General features: G+C 42.9%; 1 protein-coding gene across 5 annotated transcripts in view; it reads right to left on the bottom strand.

The window, feature by feature from the left end:
• RANBP17 (RAN binding protein 17) overlaps window positions 1-21,156 on the bottom strand; it is a 192,397-nt gene extending 171,241 nt beyond the window's left edge. The window contains exons 1-7 of one of the 5 annotated variants that reach the window (XM_079969728.1): window positions 21,061-21,156; window positions 11,669-11,815; window positions 9,461-9,551; window positions 7,310-7,482; window positions 4,084-4,149; window positions 2,405-2,509; window positions 506-671 (exon numbers count right to left, since the gene is read on the bottom strand). In XM_079969728.1, the coding sequence (XP_079825854.1) occupies window positions 506-671; window positions 2,405-2,509; window positions 4,084-4,149; window positions 7,310-7,482; window positions 9,461-9,551; window positions 11,669-11,815; window positions 21,061-21,078 (766 nt within the window). In that variant the 5' untranslated portion in view covers window positions 21,079-21,156. Of the gene's footprint in view, window positions 1-505; window positions 672-2,404; window positions 2,510-4,083; window positions 4,150-7,309; window positions 7,483-9,460; window positions 9,552-11,668; window positions 11,819-17,117; window positions 17,187-21,060 lie in introns of those variants that run through there. The other 4 variants (XM_079969727.1, XM_079969724.1, XM_079969726.1 and 1 more) reach the window with 4 other exon arrangements.
• Between the last annotated feature and the right edge of the window lie 3,925 nt (window positions 21,157-25,081).

Here is a 25,081-nt window from a genome sequence, read left to right as displayed (position 1 = left end):
TGATCCCTGTTTTTAGGGTATATTATAGTCCTAGTATCATGGAACTCCATAGTACATCATTGTGCCCCTGTAGCATTAATACTAACACTTCAGAGGCTAGCAGGGGAAAAGAAACAAAATTAGTACAACATTATTTCATTGGATACCAACCACCCTAAAGCATCACGTATGACAAATATAAACCATGGTCCCTTACATTACATATTGACTGCATGGCTCACACTTCACATGCAAAGAGTTTAATTCTACCCAGGACTACTGTCCAAGTTCAGGGAATTAAGGTGTGGGACTGCAAATGGTTGTGAGCTGCGAAACATGGGAAGTTTTGTCGTGACAGTTCCTCTCCCAACCAATAGAATTATTTTTTTGCAACTAATATCATGATCAAAAATACCTCCATAAGATAGAATGCCTTTAGATGCAAAACAGATATTCAACTTTAAATGTGTATAGTCATGGGCACCACGTAAAATGTCAGGTTATCACCACTAATTAATTCTCTTACTTGATCTCCAGTTTGTTGGGATCTGCACAGTGCACAGATCATCTGCAGATTCATCTGCTGAACTGCCAATGAAGTCATAGTTAAGACAATTGAGGACAAGTTTCAAAAGGTGCATTGCTAGATTTTGTTGTTGCTGATCCTGAAGATTTAATGGTTTTGCCAACATCTAAATCCAGACCAAAAAAGAAAAAAAAGTGTGTGTCAGTAACTGGCCACATTCACACATCATAGTTGACCTCGCAGATAGCTAGCTGCTTATTCCCTCCTCACCTATTGAGAGCAACAAAGCATGATCCCTCTCCTAGCAATATGTCCAAACAAGGGGCTGTGGGGTTTTTTTGGGGCTCATACAATTCACCATCAGGTCACACCATAAAGATAAGAAGAGCCTTGCTGGATCAGATCAAAGGTCCAGCATGTCCAGCATTCAAAAGCCTACAGAAAGCCCACAAGTGGGATATGAATGTAGCGATGCTACATTTGTGAACCGTCCTGGGATCTATGAATGAAGGGCAGTATGCAAGTTTAATAAATAAAAACAAATTAATAAATTTGCGCTCCCTAGCAACTGTTATTCAGAGACACAGAACATAGCAGTCATGGCTAGTTACCATTTATATCCTCCATAAATTTGTCGAATCTGCTTTTAAAATAACTAAAGTTGGTGGTCATCTCATGGAAAGGAATGCTGCATTTTAACTATCCACTGTGCAAAGCAAAAAATGAACTATGATCGCCAGCATAATTTATCATTGCAAGCCAATGATCCTGGTTTGCTGCTCTCACTGTGGGAAACGCTACATGGGAGCTATCTGAACATTCATGGTAAAATATGAACTATGGGCTGGATTTAACTAAATAGACACACTCGTGGAAGCCAGTGGACTGAGTTCTGCTATTGCAATTCCCCTCCTGCCTCCTGCAATGGGCTCTGGGGGATCTGGAGAATTCCCAGAACAGTGTGTGGGGTGAAGAGAGGAGAGATCATTCTGTCTGGCAAACTGAAATTTTTGCACTGGTGGAACAACTGTAGTAGCATAGCACTGAATTGTACCCTGTGGTTTGCCTTGACATCCAACGGTAACCAATCCAACAATAACCATTCTGAGACCCCCTGGTACAGGGCAGTATACAAAAATTCAATTAATAATAATAATAAGAAGAAGAAGAAGAAGAAGAAGAAGAAGAAGAAGAAGAAGAAATCGCTTCTCTTGGTTTATTCAAAAAATAAAGTAGGAATATAAACCACCATCATGCTTCAGAAATTTAAGTGGAGACAACATAGAGATGGACCTGATGGGGGCAAGCAGGGAGAGAAATAAACAATTTGCTGTCCCTCTGTTCTGCACCCATCCATCCATCCATCCATCCATCACCAAGGCTTCTCACGGATCTGCACTGAAATAAGCCTATTCATGTGTTTAAAGTATACCATGTTCAGTGGCTAGTTTAACTTTTCACCACAAATGTCTGCCAGTATCAATCAGCTGTACCTCTCTCTCAATTACACTGGAGCAAAGAGTATTATTTGTTAAAAACCCAGCATATGTGAGCTTTACTGGCAAGAGTTCTGTTTCCGGCTGAATTCGTAAGCCAGTTAGACTTATCATAGATGGGTACAGATGTATATTCTGCATCTGATTCCAATTGTGAATTCATCTCTGTTCTACTATGTTCTATTCTGTTGCTTGTTCAACAGCAAACAATGTTCTGGTGGCATACTAATTTTGCTCAAAAACAAATGCAATTATTAGCCACTTGGGTAAAGCTGGGATGGCTCAGTCGGTAGAGCATGAGACTCTTAATCTCAGGGTAGTGAGTTTGAGACCCATGGTGGGCAAAAGATTTCTGCATTGCTGAGAATTCGATCTTTATAATATAGCTTGTGTTTAGACCTACCTCTTTCAACAGCGAGCATGCCAGCATCAAAATGTCTTTTAAAGTAGTATCACGAAATGAGGTAGCTATTTTACGATGCTTTGATGAAGGTCTAGAATAATCAACCTTAAAATAAAAATTAAGAAACACTTCAGAATCAGTGTGTCTTCATTTTGACTTGATAAAACATATTACTTGTATGTGAGCTACAAGAAAATTATTACGCAACAGGAGGTCTACATCCTATTATTTAATTCATATGATCCTCCTTACCCACATGTTCTTAGTTTTGCTTCCCTCTATTTGTGTTAAGCCTAATTTGAAACAGATATATAAATATGACTTCTGTGTGGAACTCAATATCCATGCAAAATACAAGTGGGTCTGAAATTACTGTGGGGCATGTTCTCTAAAATGAACAGGAACAGAGTTCAGGTGGAGAAAGTCATTCAGAAAAATAGTCCTCCAGACATGCAGAATCTGTACCCTACAATCCTCAAATTTAAAATATAGTTCCCAGAACTATACATATCTAATACCAGGACACTTAGTTTAGAATATTCAGTCATTACGGAGGACAGTTCCTTCATAAGTGCAGCCAAGCTACTTTGCAAAGCCAGCAGTGACACCTCAGTCCAAATCTATACGTTAGGGTCAAGTCCCACTGATTCAATTGAACTTGCTTCAAAGCAAGTGTGCATAAGATCATATTGATATGAAACCAGAAGAGATAGAACAAAGTATAAGGGACAATCATTCCATGTAGGATAAGGATTAAGCAGAACTCCTAAAAATTCTTAGGATGCATTCACAAGAGACTTAAACCACTTATTAAATTCCTGCATCTCTATAATCGCATCACACCAACCCATATTGTGCAAGTTGAACTGCTAAAAAAATTCATATTGCTAAGCGTAACTCCCTCACCATTTTAGTGGAGACGTCATCACACACATGAGAAACATCCATATACTAGGCTTTTCTATAGCAAAAATTACAATCAGCAACAGATGATACATATCTGTTAAGAATGTACATCTACCAGGTCAATTTGTGTAGCACAGCTTTTTCTGATGACCATCATCAAACCTAAAATTGGCCATGCTAAACACCACATGCAAGGTTCAAGGGTAAAAATATCCATGGGAGAAGAAAATGCCACTTTAAAGTGTCACTTTGGATTATACTTCGAAGCAAAGACAAGTTAATGCAAATAAAGAGAAGCAAGAACCCTGTTCTCCTTCCCTTCAATCTTGTCTTTGGTTTCCTCCAAAATGATAAAGACTAATAATCCTTGCAGCCCTTAGTGGGGTGTGGATAGGATTATTAAAAGCTGCAGGACAAGTGAGAGAACATTTCTGCATCTTTCCTCTCTTAACCTATTTCCTATATGCAGGGTGCATTTGCCTGCACTTCTATGTTGCATGGTTGAGGGAAATTGTGATTACTTGATGTGGCTGGGGGGCGGCATTTGGTTTCTTTGTCCTTTTTCAGAGTATTATAACTGATTCTAGCAACTGTTAGATGGGCCACATTCCCTGCAACCCATTTCTCTGCTTCATTCCATTAAAAACCTTTCTTAGGCAATTTTTTTTACTTTTTACAATGTACAGCAGCTTCCCAATTTTCAGCCCCATAAGACACTCTGACCATTCTCTTGACAGCATAAAAGAATTTCGAGAGGAAAGAAGTACACTTACAAAATTCATTTCCTGAGTCAGTTCTGAAAGAATCATTACTCCTATTATGCAGTGGTCCACAGTCCCCTACAGCATATAGGGAAAAAAGTGTTAATGTTCCAAAATGAATGTTTTAGGTGGCTTTTAATCTCAAGTAGATATTCAGCACCATGCTTTTCTGATCATTCTGTCAGCTGAAGCATTTCTCCCAACCCTGCAGAGCAAATTTGGGGGAAGAAACAGGGTACATGGTGGGAAGGAGAAGAGGAAGACCACTGAGCTAGCAAGAGCCCTTACACTAGCTTCTGCTAAAGCAAGGTTTCCCAAACTTGGGTCTCCAGCAGTTTCTGGACTACAACTCCCATCATCCCTAGCAAGCAAGCATCAGTGATGGTGGAAATTATAGTCTGAAAACAGCTGGAGACCCAAGTTTGGGAAACACTGAGTTTAGACGAATCTGGCCATTTTTATCCATATTATCATAACAAATATGATGGCCAGCACAAACGTCATCAAGTAGGTAGGGCTGTCCCCATACATTCTTGCGGCCCCTTCAGAATTCAGTACCCACAAGTACTAACACCTGAATGCCTATATCAGGGAGGAGGGAGTTTCTCTGCTATCACAAGCACATGAGGTTGCCTTATATTAGTTCAGACTATTAGTCTTGCTAACCCAGTTAAGTGCCATCTACTCAAATTGGCCTTGGCTCCTCAATGTCTTAGGCAATCAGAACAAACCATTCCAAAGCCCTACACAGCCAAACTCCAGGAATGGCCGGCAAACTTACTGCTATACTAGGCAAGACAGATATATTTACAAATTTAAACTGGACTCCCCCTCCCCGTTTTTCCCTATTTAATGACAATCCAAAGTCTTGTGCCCAAAACTTAATATTTATTGCTGATCAACATCTCTATTTTAAATGGTAAGTTCAGCCGGGAATTAGAAATATGGTTTCATTTTGTCTCCCAAAGGAAAATAATTCAGTGAAGGAAGTCTCCCAAGAAGCAAAGTTTTGAGTTTGAATCTCTATTATTAATGAATTAACTACAGCAGATTCACACTTCAAACATTTTAATAATAAATGTAAAATCAAATTACATTAATAAAAATAACTGCAAAACAGCCGCAGTATTCTTCCCATATTTGTTGTTAATGAACACAAGGCCATTTTTATCACACTTTCCTAATGATTTTAAAGTGCATTAACTGTAACATATTATCAGCTTTCCCCCCTCATGCAAAAATAGAAACAGAATATAATGGCATTTAACAGCAGATGGTTTCACATTTGTGAAACCAGGATCAGTTTAAATCTCATTTAGCCATTAACATATTGGGTAGCCTAAGACAAACAACTCTTACAGTCAGTCCTTTTCCCATATCCGGATAATACTACTCCCTCATACCACACTCTGGGAAGGATTACTCAGATAAAAGTATATCAAACACTTTTTGAGCACCAATAAATCTAAGTCTCACAATCATGAGTTTGCTTTGCTAAATAATTCCTTATCTCCTTCACCACTCCCACTCAGTGCCAGAGATTTTATCAAACAAAAGGAGTTGTGCTTGGCAAGCATAAAAGATTTACCAGGAGGGAAAACACTCAATCCACCACTTTGGTTTGAATATTCAGTTTGCAGCTGCTATTTACTTTCAAATGAATTTGTAAAAATTCCATGACAACTCTACCTCCACCTAGGTTGGGTAGCAAAAACTACCTAATCTAAGCTTTGATGATAAAAATACATTTCTCATTCCAAGTTAAAGGTAAAGGTAAAGGTACCCCTGCCCGTACGGGCCAGTCTTGACAGACTCTGGGGTTGTGTGCCCATCTCACTTAAGAGGCCAGGGGCCAGCGCTGTCTGGAGACACTTCCGGGTCACGTGGCCAGCGTGACATCGCTGCTCTGGCGAGCCAGAGCCGCACACGGAAACGCCGTTTACCTTCCCGCTGGTAAGCGGTCCCTATTTATCTACTTGCACCCGGAGGTGCTTTCGAACTGCTAGGTTGGCAGGCGCTGGGACCGAGCAGCGGGAGCGCACCCCGCCGCAGGGATTTGAACCGCCGACCTTTCGATCGGCAAGTCCTAGGCGCTGAGGCTTTAACCCACAGCGCCACCTGTGTCCCCATTCCAAGTTACGGGAACTCATTTCCCCACACAGAAAAATAACCCCCTTGGAAACTGCCTTCCTCTATTATCTCCCCTTGCCTTACATAATTTGAAACAAATGAAGTGCCTTTTCTATTTTAATTTTTAAAACTTATTGAACTGAACAGTTGAGAAGACAGGAGCATGACAGCAACAATCTTGGCCATAAGAATCACAAGAAGAGAATCAAAACACAGTCCTGGGTATAAATTATCACTTAGTTCTCAAGGTAAGCACCACCCATAAGTAGGGAAAACCTTAAATAGGCATTTCCCGGACTTGGGCATTACCTTAACTCTTGTTATTTCTTGAAGGTTTGAGTTTATAGCAGGGATGGCCCTCCAGATGTTGTTGGACTCCAACTCCCATCAGCCCCAGCCAGCATGGCCTAAGGTAAGGAATGGTGGGAGCTGGAGTCGAACAACACAAAACAGAATATTTAATATACAATAAATGGATCCCCTCTTATGTACTTGGGTTAGCATAGCTTCCCAAATCTGGTTGGGGCTTCATATGCATGTGGATTTGCCGTATATACAAAAGCCTTCTCATTCACCAGAGTCTCTACATATGCTGCCCCTACTATTAACAGGCAAAGGAAACTCTGGTGCAAATGACACATCATTGTTTTTATTCAGCACTAGAAGCTAGCTCCATTCAGCAGCAACCCCTAGCACTGCTGGACCGACATGGAGGAAAGTACCAGTACAGAGCAGAAATTATTGGAAGGAGATGCAACCCACTGTTTCTAGCATCACCTCCCCGGCAGCCCCATACATCTCCTTAGTGCCAATGCAACATTACACTAGCAAGAGGTCTATTTCAATGTTACATTTTTGCATCCATTTTTCATCCAGTTGCATCACTTTCTACAGCACAGTTCTCATGAAAAAGTCATAAATAGTCTCCACCTTAAGTCGGCTCTTCTTTTCTATTTCAGGCAGTTCTTAATCGTACAATTTGCAGCTGACTGAACTACTTTCTCCATTCTGTGTCTCCTCCTTAGGATCATATGGCATTTAAAATATGCGACTACTATATTTAATACAGAAATGTTTTTAACAAGCAGTCATGTTCACTTTCTCTTACCTGCAAAAACTTTTTAACATCAGCAATAATGTCTCTAAAGATGAGCTGGTCTTTCTGAACATCAAACCAACCCAGCTTTGTGATCTTAGCAATTACTTGAACAAGAGCTTGGATCACAAAAAGGGCCAGTTTTGGTCGAGATGCAACATAGTTTAATATGTAGTTTCCTGTACCGAAATACCAAAAATTAAATCAAAATTATTTTATGTTCAATACATCAAGCTGTTCTAAGTTATATTGTTATTGTGAAATACACGGATTGAGTCTCCAGAAGGCCAGATCTTGAAAACTGTATAGTAATATTCCTAATTAAATGCTTCAAAGGCAAGTGCAGGTATTTTAGTGCTATTATTATATTACAATTACTCAAGAAATAGTATTTTTGAGAAGGCCGAACATGTCAGCTGAATGTACAAGAAAAATGTCCAGTGATGTCCATAAGCATAGTGCTTCCATGCTGTCCATGCCAAAACCAAAGCTCAGGGATAGCCAAAACAGTGCCTGATTGTCTCTGTTGGGATTACAGATTCCATCACCCCAAATCACTGGCCATACTGGACAGGGTCAATGGGTGTTACAGAACATTGGCTATTTCTGCTATAGCTCATCAAAACTACCAAGGTTATGGGAACAGCTTACCAGACTCACTTTTAGTTCTCTAAAGATTCCACAACCGTTTGGTGTTTCCTGGCAGACAAGACCCTGCAGGAAACTTGTGCATGCCATACCTTGTGAGCTTCCAGTTGTCAACTGGAATCAATCACCATGTGCCCTATTATTTTGGTTGACTACCTGATCAGCTACATCAGGGTGCTATTTTGCTTTTTAATTTCTTAGAAGGCTTATTTCATATTCTGATGCATTACAACATTCTATAAATAAATCTTTTCTTCCTCCATTACAAGTATTCACTTTCCCCCATTTAGTCTAAAGCCCCTTGCCTATCAATGAGGCCAAAACAGCTTGGTGCCAGGTTTATTTGGAGATATTATTTCAGAATCTGTGAAGATGAGAGTCTGAAAAGTCTCTGTATTAAACAAGAAATTAGCTGAGCAACTGTATCAGCTCCAGATGTTCTGTTTATTTTAATCAGCTCATTGATACAAGTAGGCAACATGCTCATGACAGCATGCCTCAGAATAAAGATCCAAATATGGCTTTGTCTCCCTTAAATGTTAAGTCCCTGGACTAGAACTACAGGCAAGTACTATTAGCAAAACTCGTTATTATTGAAGACTAAAGAGCTAAGCAAATATTTGATGTTAACCCCACATACATAGGTTCCTTAAAGAAGAAGGAGACTTTAGCTTAGACTTAAACAAGAACCTCAATCACAAAATGGGCTGGTTTTGATGGAGCTGCTGCACAATTCGGTATGTAGCTGACTTCTCCAAAATACCCCAGATAAAACATACTTTTCCTTTGTTATTAACTGATAAACTAACAGTCCATATTTTAGATCATTTCAATAAATACTGAAGGTCATGTCTTACAAGACTTTTATACTAAGGGACAGATACCCAAGCACGCATGGACCACGTTAATTACGAAAGAATCACAGATATTTGTGAATTTTGTACTCTTATGCCCACACCCAAATAAAAAATATATGTTATGCGGAGAAACTGAAGCCAATTTTTGTTAGCGCATCTATTCATATTTATTTTTTATTTTTGTTATAAAGCAGGTGAAGCAGATGCCTGCTGCTGCATTTGTTTGACAGATCAAACCTAGTTAAGGGAGTAGAGCTAAAAGTATTTGAGTTCAGGACTACTGAAAGCAATGGGACAGTTTAAAATAAATGCATTTACAACAAGGACATACATGTACCTAGGCTCCTGATCAATTTCTTAGGCTTTTTAATTCATGCAATACAAACACACCCACATGTTTACACATTTTGTCCCATAAAAAATAAAGGACAAGACAAATTCCGGATCGCATCTTAATCTGATTTTTAGATTAAGTTAGAAACATCAACAGTTTTTCAAAGAATGATAAAGTATATAGCAGCTATAAACGAAGAACACCTAAAATCATTCTGACTGGCAATCTTAAACTCTTTGACTAACTACTAGGGCAATCTGAAATTTGAATTTTACACTCACAAAATACCCTACTGCAATACTGAAAGGAATAAACAATACTTACTGATGTCCATCCTTTGCTGAACAGGTAAAGGAGGTGTTTTGCACACAAGTTTTGAGAGGCATGTTGCTGCTAACAGTTGTGCATAAGAGGTCTAGAGAAAAATGCACACAATTCAGGTGGCAGTAATAACTATTCATTTAAAAAATCCTTAGATAGCATCCAAAAATATAATCTTGTAACAAGAAATACATCTCCTAAAACCTTGCTGTCACAAATTTGCTCTATTTATTTGGATGTGTGCATTTTGATAGGGACGCAGGTGGCACTGTATAGGGACGCAGGTGGCACTGTGGGTTAAAGCCTCAGCGCCTAGGGCTTGCCGATCGAAAGGTCGGCGGTTCGAATCCCTGCGGCGGGGTGCGCTCCCGCTGCTCGGTCCCAGCGCCTGCCAACCTAGCAGTTCGAAAGCACCTCCGGGTGCAAGTAGATAAATAGGGACCGCTTACCAGCGGGAAGGTAAACGGCGTTTCCGTGTGCGGCTCTGGCTCGCCAGAGCAGCGATGTCACGCTGGCCACGTGACCCGGAAGTGTCTCCGGACAGCGCTGGCCCCTGGCCTCTTAAGTGAGATGGGCGCACAACCCCAGAGTCTGTCAAGACTGGCCCGTACGGGCAGGGGTACCTTTACCTCCCTTACAGCTCAGTCCTGAGATTTACTATGTAAGCACATGGGATTAAGACACATACTGTCTATATCTAACAGCTATTTTATTATTTTCAAGGATATGACTGTAAAATATACACAGGGTCAGACCTTCATAGACCCTACAGTCCCTCCTTTTAAATCACAGCTCTCTCAGAACAACTAAAGCAACATCAGCGAGGCCAAGAGAGGAGTTTGTCATCTGGGCAGCCCAGGACCTCCACACACATTGCCCAGGCTTGCACCCCAGGGAGGTCACTTCAGTGCTGCTAACACAGCAATTTGACTTCATCCCAGGAGATGCACTCCATTGTCTCTCAAGACAAATGGCTGCCAACAACAGCCCAGTACCCTCCAGATGGTTTGGGCTACAGTTCCCACCATCCCTCATCACTGACCAAGTTGCCTGTGGCTGAAGGACATTGAGTCCAAACTCTCAGACCCTACTGCAGACTTCATACTGCATAAATGTGGCCCCTTCAGCCTCTGAGCTCTATAGGTTAAGGGGACTCCTTCCCTGTCCGTAAGCAGGAAGAGAGATGCTCAACCTGAATACATAGATTTGATCTGTCAGATCATAGCTTTAGACTCATAACCTTGAATAGTCTAGAATGATTTCACCATTTTACCCAAGGGAGCTAATACTGTATTTTTCGCCCCATAGGGCGCACCGGCCCATAGGACACACCTAGTTTTTTTTTGGGGGGGGGAATAAAGAAAACAAAATTATTTCCCCCCCAGGTGCGGGGCTGGGGCGGGGGAAGCCCGAGCTTCCCCCAACCCCAGCCCCCAGAACAGGCAGCTCTCCGCAAGCCTTGGGAGACCGGCGCGACTTCCCGCCGGGCTCCCACGCCTTGCGGATATCTGCCTGAAGCCCAAACCAGGTCGGGGGACAGTGGGATGGCGGCGTTCCGCCTCCCCGCTGTCCCCCGAGCTTGTGGGGCTGGTGGCAGGGAGAAGCGGGCTTCTCCCCACCGCCAGCCTCCAAACCAGGTCGGGGAACCGAAGCCCGGGGCACGCTGTGCAGCGCGCCCCAGGCTTCAAGATGCAGGCTGCTATCCGCAAACCTAGGGAGCCCGACGGGAACTTCCGTGGGCTCCCAAGGCTTGAGGAGAGCCTCCTGAAGCCTGCATTCGCCCCATAGGACGCACACACATTTCCCCTTCATTTTTGGAGGGGAAAAAGTGCGTCCTATAGGGCGAAAAATATGGTATTTCATTCATGTAAACCAAGCCATTATCATGTGGAATGGTAAGCCTGATTAACTCCTAACTTATGCATAAATATGACATATTTGCTATGTTCTTCTAAAGTATTAATGCTTGTACAAACCTTATCCATAATTGGGGGGGGGGTCACTTGAAAATCAAAACAAGCAGAAGAAAAAGCACCTCCAATGATTACGTTGCAGCCAAATTATTTTCATTGGGGTTGGAGGGAATCTCCTTTTAATCTACAAAAGTTCATTATCACTACTTTCAAATCTCACACTACTGTTTATGAAAAGCAGAGAAAGGATAGGCATTTAATGAATGTGTATTTAGATAATAAAGTTTAAAGCACTTACTGTTCCTTGTTCCAGTAAAAGCTGGCATTGGCTAAGACATTCAGGACTATTAATAAGCTCCAGTAGCACCTTTTCTGCTTGTATTCGCTGTGCTAAGTCTGTCCCCTCGTAGAGCTGTTTACAAAGAACTTCTAGCTCTGCCAGACTCTGCTGGGGGTAAAAATCAGACATGAATTGCCCTCCATTAATATCCTCACAGTACTATTTATTCATGCACATTGATATAGAATATGAAAGTCAGAATGGGCTGTATCCAAGTAAGTCATATTCATAACTACCTTAATACCATTTACCTCAACGGGTCTTTCCTGAGTATCACTACCATATTTACTCGAATCTAATGCTCACCCTTTTTTGGCCAAATTACGTTGCGAAAATTAAGGTACGCATTAGATTCGATAGCACATTTACATTCACCGTCAAATACTTTTTTTGGTTTCAAGGTTCTGAAAAGTGAGGTGCATGATAGATTTGATGGCGCATTAGACTTGAGAAAATATGGTACAGTCAAATCACATATTTTGTTTGGGTTATGTTCTAGAGACAGCACATAAAACCACAATCGCATGTAGTCAAAAAAACCATTTTAAAACTGGGAAATGGCCTGTAATACTCACCCTAACCCTAACCCTAAGGTCACGCACACACTCTAACCACACCTCCAAATGCAAGTGCAATTGCAGGTGGAATTGCCTATGTTTTCCTCCCAGCCTACTGCCCACCCTCCCACCTTGCCAAGTGCATAAACTTGAAATCACATTGGTTACACCAAATGAAGGGAAATTGGAATTTTACAAGAAGTTGCATGAGACAATGCTGGATTATCTGGACTATGACAACATCATTATGATGGGAGATATGAACGGGGTCGTATCAACTAACATGGATAAGTCACAAAGCCAAAATGTTACAAAGGACGGCAGACTACCAAAGACTTTTTTTGAAATGACAGACAATATGGACTTAATTGACATTTGGAGAACGAAGAACCCCTTGGGAAGAGAGGGAACATTTTTCTCTGAAGCCCAGCTGACTTGGACAAGAATCGACCAAATATGGATAACTAGAGGTCTGGCACCCAAGGTCAGAAAGGTGGAAATCTGCCCAAAGACCTGCTCCGACCATAATGCAACGAAGATGGACATGACACTACTACCAACCGGCTCCTTTAGATGGAAGATGAATGACAATTTGTTTAGAGATCAGGAGATTGTTGAGAAGGCCCAAAAAGCCTTGAAGGACTATTTTGAGATAAACATGAACACTACGGTGGAAAAAAGAACTATCTGGGACGCAAGTAAGGCTGTAATGAGGGGGTTCTTGATACAACAGAATGCTGTAAAGAAAAGGATACAAAATGAGAGGAAAGACAAGATATTGGAGAAAATCAAAGAATTGGATCAAATCCGAAGTCACAGCCGACCCTGAGAGAAATCAAACTTCATCAAGCACAATATTCTAAATTGATAAACCAGGAAATAGAGTGGAAGATTAAATTAATGAAACAAAAAACTTTTGAATCGGCAAATAAATGTGGGAAACTGCTAGCTTGGCAGTTGAAGAGGAGACAAAAACTAAATACAGTTACAAATTTAGAAATTGAAGGAAGAAATATTCAGAACCCTGTGGAGATCAGAAAGTGCTTCCAGAGATATTTCAAAAGATTATATACTCAAGGGCCGCAAGATGAGGTTGAGATTAAACAATTTTTGGAAAAAAATGGACTAACAAAATTGTCACAAGAAAATAGATCAATCCTGAATTGCAAAATAACACCACAAGAGATTGAACAAGCCATTCAGAACATGCAATTGGGCAAATCCCCAGGGCCAGATGGGCTGACCTCCAAGTACTACAAGATATTAAAAGACTATCTGATACAACCACTGATGGAGGTCAGCAATGAAATTATGGAGGGGAAGAAGGCGCCGGAATCGTGGAAAGAAGCTTTTATCACATTGATACCAAAATCGGAAGCTGAAAAGACACAACTTAAGAACTATCGTCCCATCTCCCTTTTAAATGTGGATTACAAAATATTTGCAGACGTTTTGGCAAGTAGACTCAAAAAAGTATTAAATGAAGTAATTCATAAAGACCAGGCAGGCTTTCTCCCAGGTAGACACTTGTTTGCTAACACAAGGAATATCATTGACATTTTGGAACTTTTGCAAACAGACATAAATACAAAAGCAGTGTTAATTTTTATAGATGCGGAGAAGGCCTTTGACAATATCTCTTGGAAATTTATGAAGGGAAATTTAAAAGAAATGGGAGTGGGACGGGGTTTTGAGAATGGGATTGATGCAATATATTCAGAACAAAAAGCTAAATTGATAGTTAATAATGTGGTTACAGAAGAGTTTAAAATTGAAAAAGGAACACGACAAGGCTGCCCCATTTCCCCTCTGCTATTTATTTCGGTTCTGGAGGTGCTCTTGAATATGATCAGAGGGGACCGGTTGGTGGAAGGAATCCAGGTCGGAGCGAAACAATACAAACTTAAAGCTTTTGCAGATGACCTAGTTTTGACCCTGCAGGAGCCAGAATCTAGTACGAAAAGAGTGTTACAATTGATTCAAGACTTTGGTCGGGTGGCGGGATTTAAATTAAACAAACAGAAAACTAAGGTGCTGGGAAAAAATTTGACAGATACAGAGTCAGAACGGTTTCAGAGAGAGACAGAACTAACTGTGGTTAAAAAAGTAAAGTACCTAGGGGTAAACATAACAGCAAAAAATCTGAGTCTTTTTAAGGATAACTATGAAAAATGTTGGTCTGAAATTAAAAGAGACTTAGATAGTTGGACAAAATTGAAACTTTCGTTGTTAGGCCGAATTGCTGCTATTAAGATGAATGTATTGCCAAAAATGTTGTTTTTGTTTCAAACACTACAGATTGTGGACAAGACGGAGTGCTTCCGGAAGTGGCAGAGAGACATCTCTAAGTTTGTCTGGCAGGGCAAAAAGCCCAGAATTAAGTTTAAGATATTAACTGATGCGAAAGAAAGAGGGGGCTTTGCCCTGCCAGACCTAAAGTTGTACTATGAGGCCGCAGCTTTCTGCTGGCTAAAAGACTGGCTACTTCTCGAGGACACTGACGTTCTGGATCTGGAAGGTTTTAACAATGCTTTTGGTTGGCATGCATACTTATGGTATGACAAGGTTAAGATCAATAAGGCCTTTAAGAATCATATTGTCAGAAAAGCAGTGTTTAATGTCTGGACAAAATATAAAGACTTATTGGAAAATAAAACTCCAAGGTGGCTTTCACCGCTGGAAGCTAAGGCCCGAAAAAGACCCAATATAGAGGCCAAATGGCCAAAATATTGGGAAATACTAGAAAAAGATGGAGACAATTGGAAATTGCAGAGTTTGGAGAAAATGAAGGATAAAGTGCGAGACTGGCTACACTACGCTCAGATTAAAGAAGTCTTTAAAAATGACAAAAAGTTAGGGTTCCAGGTGGAGAAATCGAAGTTGGAAACAGAACTGTTAGAGCCTAAGACTAAGGTACTTTCAAGAATGTATAACTTGCTGTTAAAATGGAATACACAAGATGAAATGGTTAAATCGGCTATGATAAAGTGGGCACAGGACGTTGGGCACAACATTATGTTTGAGGACTGGGAAAGGTTGTGGACCATTGGGTTGAACTTTACTGCATGTAATGCTTTGAAGGAAAATGTAATGAAAATGATATATAGATGGTACATGACCCCAGTTAAACTTGCCAAAATATACCATTTGTCTGATAATAAATGTTGGAAATGTAAAGAAAATGAAGGAACATTCTTTCACCTCTGGTGGACTTGCCCTAGAGTGAAGGCTTTCTGGGAAATGATATATATTGAGCTGAAAAAGGTATTTAAGTATACCTTCACTAAGAAACCAGAGGCCTTCCTTTTGGGTATTGTCGGCCAGAAGGTGTTAAGGAAGGACCGAACATTTTTTATGTATGCAACAACAGCAGCAAGGATACTTATCGCTAAGCACTGGAAAACCCAAGATCTACCCACACTGGAAGAGTGGCAGATGCAGCTGATAGACTATATGGAACTAGCCGAGATGACCGGCAGAATCCGAGACCTGGGAGAAGAGAAGGTTGAAGAAGACTGGAAGAAATTCAAGATTTATTTAAAAAAGCATTGTAATTTGGTTGAATGTTAAGAAGGATGCTAGATCATAAATAATTGAGCACCACTAAACTAGATGGAATTAGGATGACAAGTGAGATTGAGGAAAAAACATAAACCTTTGGGAGGATTATTAGATTATATTTTAAATGAATGGGATACAAGAATGTAAACAAGATGATAAATTGCGGGTAAGAATTGACAATGATGCAAGTGGGAGCGGGAGACGTGAGGGAGTCCAATGAAGCTAAGAAAATATGTTATGATATATGTTTCATTGTTTTTTATTTCTGCATTTATGTTTAAAATTTTTAATAAATATATATAAAAAGAAAGAAAGAAAGAAATCACATTGGTTAAATGCACATACATTGTAAGTACAACCCTGTGTGTTTAAATAATGAAGTATCCCTAAGCCATTGCCAAGGGGTAGGGAGGAAGGACACAGGGGATGCTCATCCAATTCCTCCCACTCACAGCTCAAACGTAATTTGTTCATTTATCACCCAAGAAAAATATCCTAGCACTGAAGTAGCATATGTGCAAAGGAAACGGGGATTATTTGTCAGTTCCAAAATGGAAGATCATGCACAAGCAATTAAATTTCCTTGAGCATCTAAATCAGCAATATTTTTTCTTGCGCTTAACAAACAAGAAAGCAGGCAAAGTTAACAGTAATAATCAATATTTTCAGTGCTGCTTTTGGTCTTTACCATTTATTTCCCACTCACCACTTGTGAGTTGTGGGATATCCTTCCTAATCAAAGGAAGAATCAAGGTGCATGTCAAGGTACAGTCATTACACTAGTAATAGCAACTTCATATGAAGGACGATTATTGGATGATTATCAAAGTACATAAAAATACAAAGTGCTTAACACTGCCCCTTCTCTACCCTAACAACATATTGTTTTCACAGGGAGTTAGACGTCTCCTTCTGGGATGTCTATTAGCATCTATTGGCCATGATAGCTAAACAGAACCTCCATGCTGAAAGGAATGATACCTTCACCTTCTTACCTACTTGTAAGGTTTAAGGGGTACTTGGCTAGCTAGACTGGCTCATGTTCTGGTCCAGCATGTCCATTTTATATTCTAGGGCAGGGATGAGAAAGATATGGACCTCCAGATGTTACTAGATTCCAGTTCCCATAAACCCCAATCATGATCACAGATAATAGCCGTTGTAAGCCAACAACATCTGAAGGGCAACAGGTTGTCTACCCTTGTCTTAAACAGAAGTGAGTAAATAATTGGGATTTTGTTGAATATGTAAATATGTCCTATAACTGAAATAAACAATTGAATTTTTACCCAATAGATATCAAATATTTTTCTTTTCTGTTCCCAAATGGCAAGGACTGGCATAAGTATTCTTGGTCACCAGCCAAAAGGGTGTTTCACCAACTTTTTCTCTACCTTCCGCAAACTCAATATGCCTCAATATGTCCCCTCATTGTTTGCATGAGTGCAGTCATGATGCAAATACAAACTTCAAGTAGTGTTATATACCTCGTACCTCTAATGGACAGAAAGAAATCATCACAAGTATTTGCAAGCCACCTTTCAATCTAGGGCAGTCTAGGGAGTCTAGGGCAGGCATACCACCACCCAACACATACACACTTTCCAAAAACTGTCAGGGCTCTGGACTGGGCTATTATTTCACTGAGGATTCACCCACCTCCCTCTTGCTTTGCCCAAGAGTCAAGCACGGAGATCAGGCAAACTTCCCTTTTCTACAGAAAAGGAGTCGCCACCATTACCAGTAGATGCCAATCAAGCCACCCTTGACAATGGAATTCACAATCACTTATCTCAGGGGTGAGATAAGGCAGGAAAATGCATTCCCTAAAATACCCCAGACCCAGACTTTTTAGAGATTTAAAGGTTAAAAACTGATGTCGAGCTTGGCTTTAATGCTTTACGCAGATAATCCCAATGTGTGGTGAATAGATTTCAGGCATGACTTAAAGTTGTAAGAGATAATCTGGTGGGAGTTTGTTTATTTTGTTCCAATGGATATAAAACAAGAAAAACAACTGTAACAGAGTATCAGAAACAGAGAAAAGAAAGACCAAACCAAACAATTAGCTAGGAGTGTCAAACAAGGACATTTGTCCATGAAGTCAACAATTGTTCTTATGTAACTAAAATACACTGGTGTTATGTGTAATTCGAAATTCACAGTTTTGAGAAATAAATGTTTTGTTTGCTGCTTGAAATAGAATATATAAAAAGGTGGGGGTGGACTTGTATATTAAATTTGATCTGGATAAAGAAGATAGCATAACTTTGCAAGTTTGGTGCCACATGCTCTCTGCATGCATGCATGCATACACGTTTGTGTCTTTCCTAACACATACAAATAGTTATACAGTGGTACCTTGGGTTACATACGCTTCAGGTTACATACGCTTCAGGTTACAGACTCCGTTAACCCAGAAATATTGCTTCAGGTTAAGAACTTTGCTTCAGGATGAGAGCAGAAATTGTGCTCCGGCAGCGCAGCAGCAGCAGGAGGCCCCATTAACTAAAGTGGTGCTTCAGGTTAAGAACAGTTTCAGGTTAAGTACGGACCTCCGGAACGAATTAAGTACTTAACCCGAGGTACCACTGTACATGCATACATGTGTGTGCCTTTCAAGGCGTGCGCACACACACAGTTATACATGCATACATGGCACAAAGAGTTATATCCAAACACACATGTGTCTTTCAAGGCACACACAAGTTATACACAAACACATAGGTGTATTTCAAGACACACACAAATAATCACACATACACGCACCTGTGTCTTTCATGGCACACAGAAACAGTTGCACAAACGCACATGTAACTTTCCAAGACACACACTTATATATAAAACAAAACAAACAAAAAATCCTTCCAATAGCGCCTTAGAGACCAACTAAGTTTGTTATTGGTGTGAGCTTTCGTGTGCATGCACCCTTCTTCAGATGCACATAACCAATAACAAACTTAGTTGGTCTCTAAGGCGCTACTGGAAGGACATTTTTTTGATTTTGTTTCAACTAGGGCAGACCAACACGGCTGCCTACCTGTAACTACAGTTATATATATATATATATACAGATACATAAACAAAACAAAATAAAAAAATTCCTTCCAGTAGCACCTTAAAGACCAACTAAGTTAGTTCTTGGTATGAGCTTTCGTGTGCATGCACACTTCTTCAGATACACTGAAACAGATGTCACCAGACCCTTCTATATAGTGAGAAGGTGGGGAGGGGTGTTACTCAGGAGGGTGGTGGGATTGGGGTCTGGTGACTTCTGTTTCAGTGTATCTGAAGAAGTGTGCATGCACACGAAAGCTCATACCGAGAACTAACTTAGTTGGTCTTTAAGGTGCTACTGGAAGGAATTTTTTTATTTTGTTTTGACTATGGCAGACCAACAGGGCTACCTATCTGTAACACGGATACATAGATATAGATAGATAGATAGATAGATAGATAGATAGATAGATACAGTGGCGTAGCGTGGGTTGTCAGCACCCGGAGCAAGGCAAGTAATTTGCGCCCCCTAACCCGTGGATTTGCGCCCCCTAACCCTACCCCCTAACCCCCAGATGTTGTGCCCGGTGCGGCCGGCCCCCCCTGCACCCCCCACACTACGCCACTGGATAGATAGATAGATATAGATATAGTTGACATCCCTCTATCTTGTGTGTGTGTGTGTGTAAGGTAAAAGGTAAAGGTACCCCTGCCCGTACGGGCCAGTCTTGACAGACTCTGGGGTTGTGCGCCCATCTCACTCAAGAGGCCAGGGGCCAGCGCTGTCCGGAGACACTTCCGGGTCACGTGGCCAGCGTGACATCGCTGCTCTGGCGTGCCAGAGCCGCACACGGAAACGCCGTTTACCTTCCCGCCGGTAAGCGGTCCCTATTTATCTACTTGCACCCGGGGGTGCTTTCGAACTGCTAGGTTGGCAGGCGCTGGGACCGAGCAGCGGGAGCGCACCCCGCCGCGGGGATTCGAACCGCCGACCTTTCGATCGGCAAGCCCTAGGCGCTGAGGCTTTAACCCACAGCACCACCTGCGCAGGTGGGAATAGATTCCAGCTATTGTCTGTATTTGCTACCGCAGCCACATACTGTATCACCCAGATGGAGACCTCCATTGCTTGGTATGATTAAAGGTAAAGGTAAAGGTACCCCTGCCCGTACGGGCCAGTCTTGACAGACTCTGGGGTTGTGCGCCCATCTCACTCAAGAGGCCAGGGGCCAGCGCTGTCCGGAGACACTTCCGGGTCACGTGGCCAGCGTGACATCGCTGCTCTGGCGAGCCAGAGCCGCACACGGAAACGCCGTTTACCTTCCCGCTGGTAAGCGGTCCCTATTTATCTACTTGCACCCGGAGGTGCTTTCGAACTGCTAGGTTGGCAGGCGCTGGGACCGAGCAGCGGGAGCGCACCCCGCCGCAGGGATTCGAACCGCCGACCTTTCGATCGGCAAGCCCTAGGCGCTGAGGCTTTAACCCACAGCACCACCTGCGCAGGTGGGAATAGATTCCAGCTATTGTCTGTATTTGCTACCGCAGCCACATACTGTATCACCCAGATGGAGACCTCCATTGCTTGGTATGATTAAAGGTAAAGGTAAAGGTACCCCTGCCCGTAGGGGCCAGTCTTGACAGACTCTGGGGTTGTGCGCCCATCTCACTTAAGAGGCCGGGGGCCAGCGCTGTCCGGAGACACTTCCGGGTCACGTGGCCAGCGTGACATCGCTGCTCTGGCGAGCCAGAGCCGCACACGGAAACGCCGTTTACCTTCCCGCTAGTAAGTGGTCCCTATTTATCTACTTGCACCCAGAGGGGCTTTCGAACTGCTAGGTTGGCAGGCGCTGGGACCGAGCAGTGGGAGCGCACCCCGCCGCAGGGATTCGAACCGCCGACCTTTCGATCCTAGGCGCTGAGGCTTTAACCCACAGCGCCACCTGCGTCCCATGTGTGTGTGTGTGTGTATACATATATAAATCCTGCCAGGACATCCTTTTCCCCCTTACCTTTCCCCCCCCCCGCCCCACACGATGCCTGCAGCCCCCCCCACCCCCCCAGGCGTCTCTTCCTCGCAGCATCCCCAACGGACGTGCGGCGGTGGGGCAGCCCGCCCGCCCCCCACCCCTTCCCCCCCCCCCGGCGGTGGGGACGAGCCATCTCCCCGCCACGCAACGGTCTCAGGCTCCGGGTTCGACGACGCTGCCGCCGCCGCCGCCCGGGGCGCCCACTGACCTGGCCGCTCAGCGCCATCTTCCAGCGGGGCGGGAGGGCGACGCCGTGAGCAGCCCGGGCGGAGGAGGCGGAGCGAGAGGAGGCGGCGGCGGCGGCGGCGGGGAAGGGAGGAGAGAGACCAGGCCCCTCGCCGCCCTCTGAAGTCTTTCCGCGCGTGTTTGAAATCCCCTTATCTGGCCTCGTTTGAACTCGACGCGTGTCAAGGGCGCCGACCTGAACGGAATGACAGGCGGGCAGGTTAAGCCCCGCCCACAGGGTTGGTCACGTGTCACGGCACACACACACACACACACGCGCGCGCGCGCGCGCGCGCCATTTGAATGGCAGTGTCCATCAACCTGGGGGCGGGGTGAGGCAGCCCCTTCAAATGTTTTTTTTTTTAGGGGGGGGGACACCCCACCCCCACCCCCAGGAGTTGACCCCCTATCAGTGTGGATTTACATATAAGCTCAACAAGCTATAGCTTAGGGCTCCACTCTCTTGGGGGGCCCCCAAAAATGTAAAGAAAAAAAAATACAGTGGTGCCCCGCAAGACGAACGCCTCGCAAGACGGAAAACCCGCTAGACGAAAGGGTTTTCCGTTTGGGAGGCGCTTCGCAAAACAAATTTCCCTATGGGCTTGCTTCGCAAGACGAAAATGTCTTGCGAGTTCCTGCGGGGTTTTTTTTCCTCCCCCCCCCCTTTTCCTAAGCCGCTAAGCCGCTTATCTGCTTATCCGCTAAGCCGCTAAACCGCTAATAGCGCTAATCCGCTAAGCCGCTAATGGGCTTGCTTCGCAAGACAAAAAAACCGCTAGACGAAGAGACTCGCGGAACGGATTAATTTCGTCTTGCGAGGCACCACTGTATGGATGCACATTTCCAAAATGTAAGATAAAAAAGAAATAAAATAAAACCTACATAAAGCAACAGTGTTTTGTGTTGTGTAGGCTCCTATTTGTAATCCTATTCGTAATGTCCAAATGGCTTTAGAGGCCTTTTAGGTCCATAAATTACCGCATAAGCGGGGGGAAATAGTGACAATTTGTTGTTGACAAAGGACAGCTGGACTTTCAGTAGCTTAGGGCAGGGGTCAGCAACCTTTTTCAGCCATGGGCCGGTCCACCGTCTCTCAGACCTTGTGGTGGGTCGGACTATATTTTTTGGGGGGGAAATGAACGAATTCCCATGCCCCACAAATAACCCAGAGATGCATTTTAAATAGAAGCACACATTCTACTCATGTAAAAACACCAGGCAGGCCCCACAAATAACCCAGAGATGCATTTTAAATAAAAGCACACATCCTACTCATGTAAAAACACGCTGATTCCCAAACCGTCTGCAGGCCGATTGAGAAGGCAATTGGGCCACATTTGGCCCACGGGCCTTAGGTTGCCTACCCCTGGCTTAGGGCCACATCAAACCTAAATACAGCCCTGACCCCTATGATACGTGTGCGAAAGGCACGCTTTCATAACAAGGTCTCTGGACCCTAGGGAGCTAGGGTTGGGGGTTGCCAAACAGGCAGAATAGGTGCCGACCTACGGGCCTTTTGGGGGTCAAAATAATATTGATTTGGTTTGGCTGGTAAAATCAAAAACGTATTAGGAGATAATTTGCGAGGGGCCCTCTGAGATTGCGACTGCCTAGGACCTAAGAGCCCTCCATAGGGTTCAATCTGGCGCTGTTGTCACCTGTTGTCCTGTATAATACAGGATTGTCCCATACAGTGGTGCCTCGCAAGACAAAAATAATCCGTTCCGCGAGTCTCTTCGTCTAGCGGTTTTTTCGTCTTGCGAAGCATCCCTATTAGCGGCTTAGCGGATTAGCGCTATTAGCGGCTTAGCGGCTTAGCGGCTATTAGCGGCTTAGAAAAAGGGGGGAAAGGGGAAAAACTCACAAGACTCACAAGACTTTTTCGTCTTGCGAAGCAAGCCCATAGGGAAATTCGTCTTGCGAAGCGCCTCGAAAAACGGAAAACCCTTTCGTCTAGCGGGTTTTTCGTCTTGCGAGGCATTCGTCTTGCGGGGCACCACTGTATTTCAATGTAAAATGCAGATGGATAACAGTTTTGTCCTGTATTTCAGGTCCTTTCTCTTTCTGCCAAGTTAGGGAACCTCTCCAAATACATGTGTGTGGAAGGTTGTGTGGAAGGTCATGTATTTAAGCTCCGGGTAGCCAAGCACAGACAGAATTTCAAATTCATGCAGATATGCACAGGTGTATCTGAAAAATTCCAGATTCCCGGTCCTAGACTAACCGCAACATCACACAGGCTTAAGTAATGCTCAGTTTGGGAGAACATGGAATATGTGTGAGATAGCCTAGTGTCTTACCTGGGACAGTCGGAATGGAAACTTCAATTTAGTGACACACTTAAATTAAAACAGAACAATCAGTAAACCGGAGCTGTCATGATGTCTTGCATGACTAAGGCCAGCCTTCTTCAGTCAATATTAACCACAGCCTTTCTTGCAACTATTAGTGGTGGGCTTAGAACATTAATAGTCAAATTGGCACAACCACTCCTTAGGAGGAAGCCAGACTCAAATTCTTCTCCCTGACATTTAGTTGTCTCTGTGCCGGGTTCCCCCCACTATATAGATTTGATTTTTACTGTATTTATTTATTTGGCATGAAAGAACATTCACTCCAAAGTTTTCTTCCACCTGAAGTCTGGAGCGTAACATCCCTGGCAGTGATGTACCAGTAGCCATCACAGCTCATTTATTGTATCTACAGTCAGTGATCCTGGTTGTGGGGCGGACTGAAACTGCAGCCAGGCAAACGGCCATTCAATCTCCCTGAGATCGCCTGAGAAGGAGATTTGCTGAAACTGAGACCTTTGAGCCTCTGTCTGAGGGCTGCTCTGGAAGTACTGAACAACAATTGTCCAACAGACTCACACCAGATATTGCTCGCAGTTTTAGAATCAGGTAGGAACATAGAAATGTGAATAACTTTTTTGAGAGGAGACTTGCAAAACTGCTGGGAAAAGTGCATTTGTGAATGGTTTTACCGCCTGCCTCTTTTTAGTGCTTTCTGTGAGAACCAGGCCTCCAAAGGGCATGTTTCATTCTAATGCCAAAACAAGCAAGCAAATGTGCTCTTTTAATCCTGAAAGAAAGGGAGGGGAAAGTGCACTAGAGTTGGGCAGCCAGCTTCTGAGATAAACTGGAGGGGTGAAATTCCTGAGTCAACCTGCTGGCAAACTAGTGATTTCTCTTGCTCCTAGATAGGCTCTGAACAATCGAAGTCGTTTGGAAGAAAAAGGAGGATTTAATTGTCCTAATTGTGATATTTTGTCACCAGCTTTAGTATGACCAGGTCCTACTTTCCAGCATTCCACAGGCTTGTGAGCTAAAACTTCACACCGCCAAAGGAGGTTTACCCTTATAATGGATCTGAGATGTCCATGGAGTATAAAAAGAGGAACTTATCACCAGTATTGCCTTATATATTATGTGCTTATGAATATTTAATTGTTGTCCTTAGACTTAAATACCTTTCTTTGCAAATAAGCAATCTGTAGTTTGTCAAATGTTTTGTGCTGCAGATTACCCTAAAATGTTAGATTGAATTATTTATGTGAAGCTGACCTTGAAATAAATCCATACTGTGATAGATGAAACACGAATGCTTCAGACATGGAAAATTGTTTGTTGAAACCATAGTGAAATTCACTTGCAACGGGAGCACTGTGCTTGATTAACTTCCATGCCACAAAGATGTGGTATTCTAGTTTTAACAATGCCAATTTATATACAGGCCTTCTGCATATAATGGGAATTCCCAGAATATTTCAGCTTCTCCGACAGAAAAAAAGCTTGAAAAGTATTGCCTTTCACCCCTGCAGCATGTCACTGCTTTATAAAAATGGCAGCAATTCTGAATCAGCTGGTACCACTGGGTTTGGAAAGGAATTTCTTCCCTTTTGCATGGGGACTAAATAATATGCAACTATCCCCATGACAGGGTGAGCTCCCGTTGCTCGGTCCCTGCTCCTGCCAACCTAGCAGTTCAAAAACCTGTCAAAGTGC

Source organism: Podarcis cretensis (genome assembly GCF_951804945.1).
Source record: "Podarcis cretensis genome assembly, chromosome: 3".
NCBI lineage: Eukaryota > Metazoa > Chordata > Lepidosauria > Squamata > Lacertidae > Podarcis > Podarcis cretensis.
Note: the sequence above shows the minus strand (reverse complement) of the source record. Positions and strands in the feature narration are given on the sequence as shown.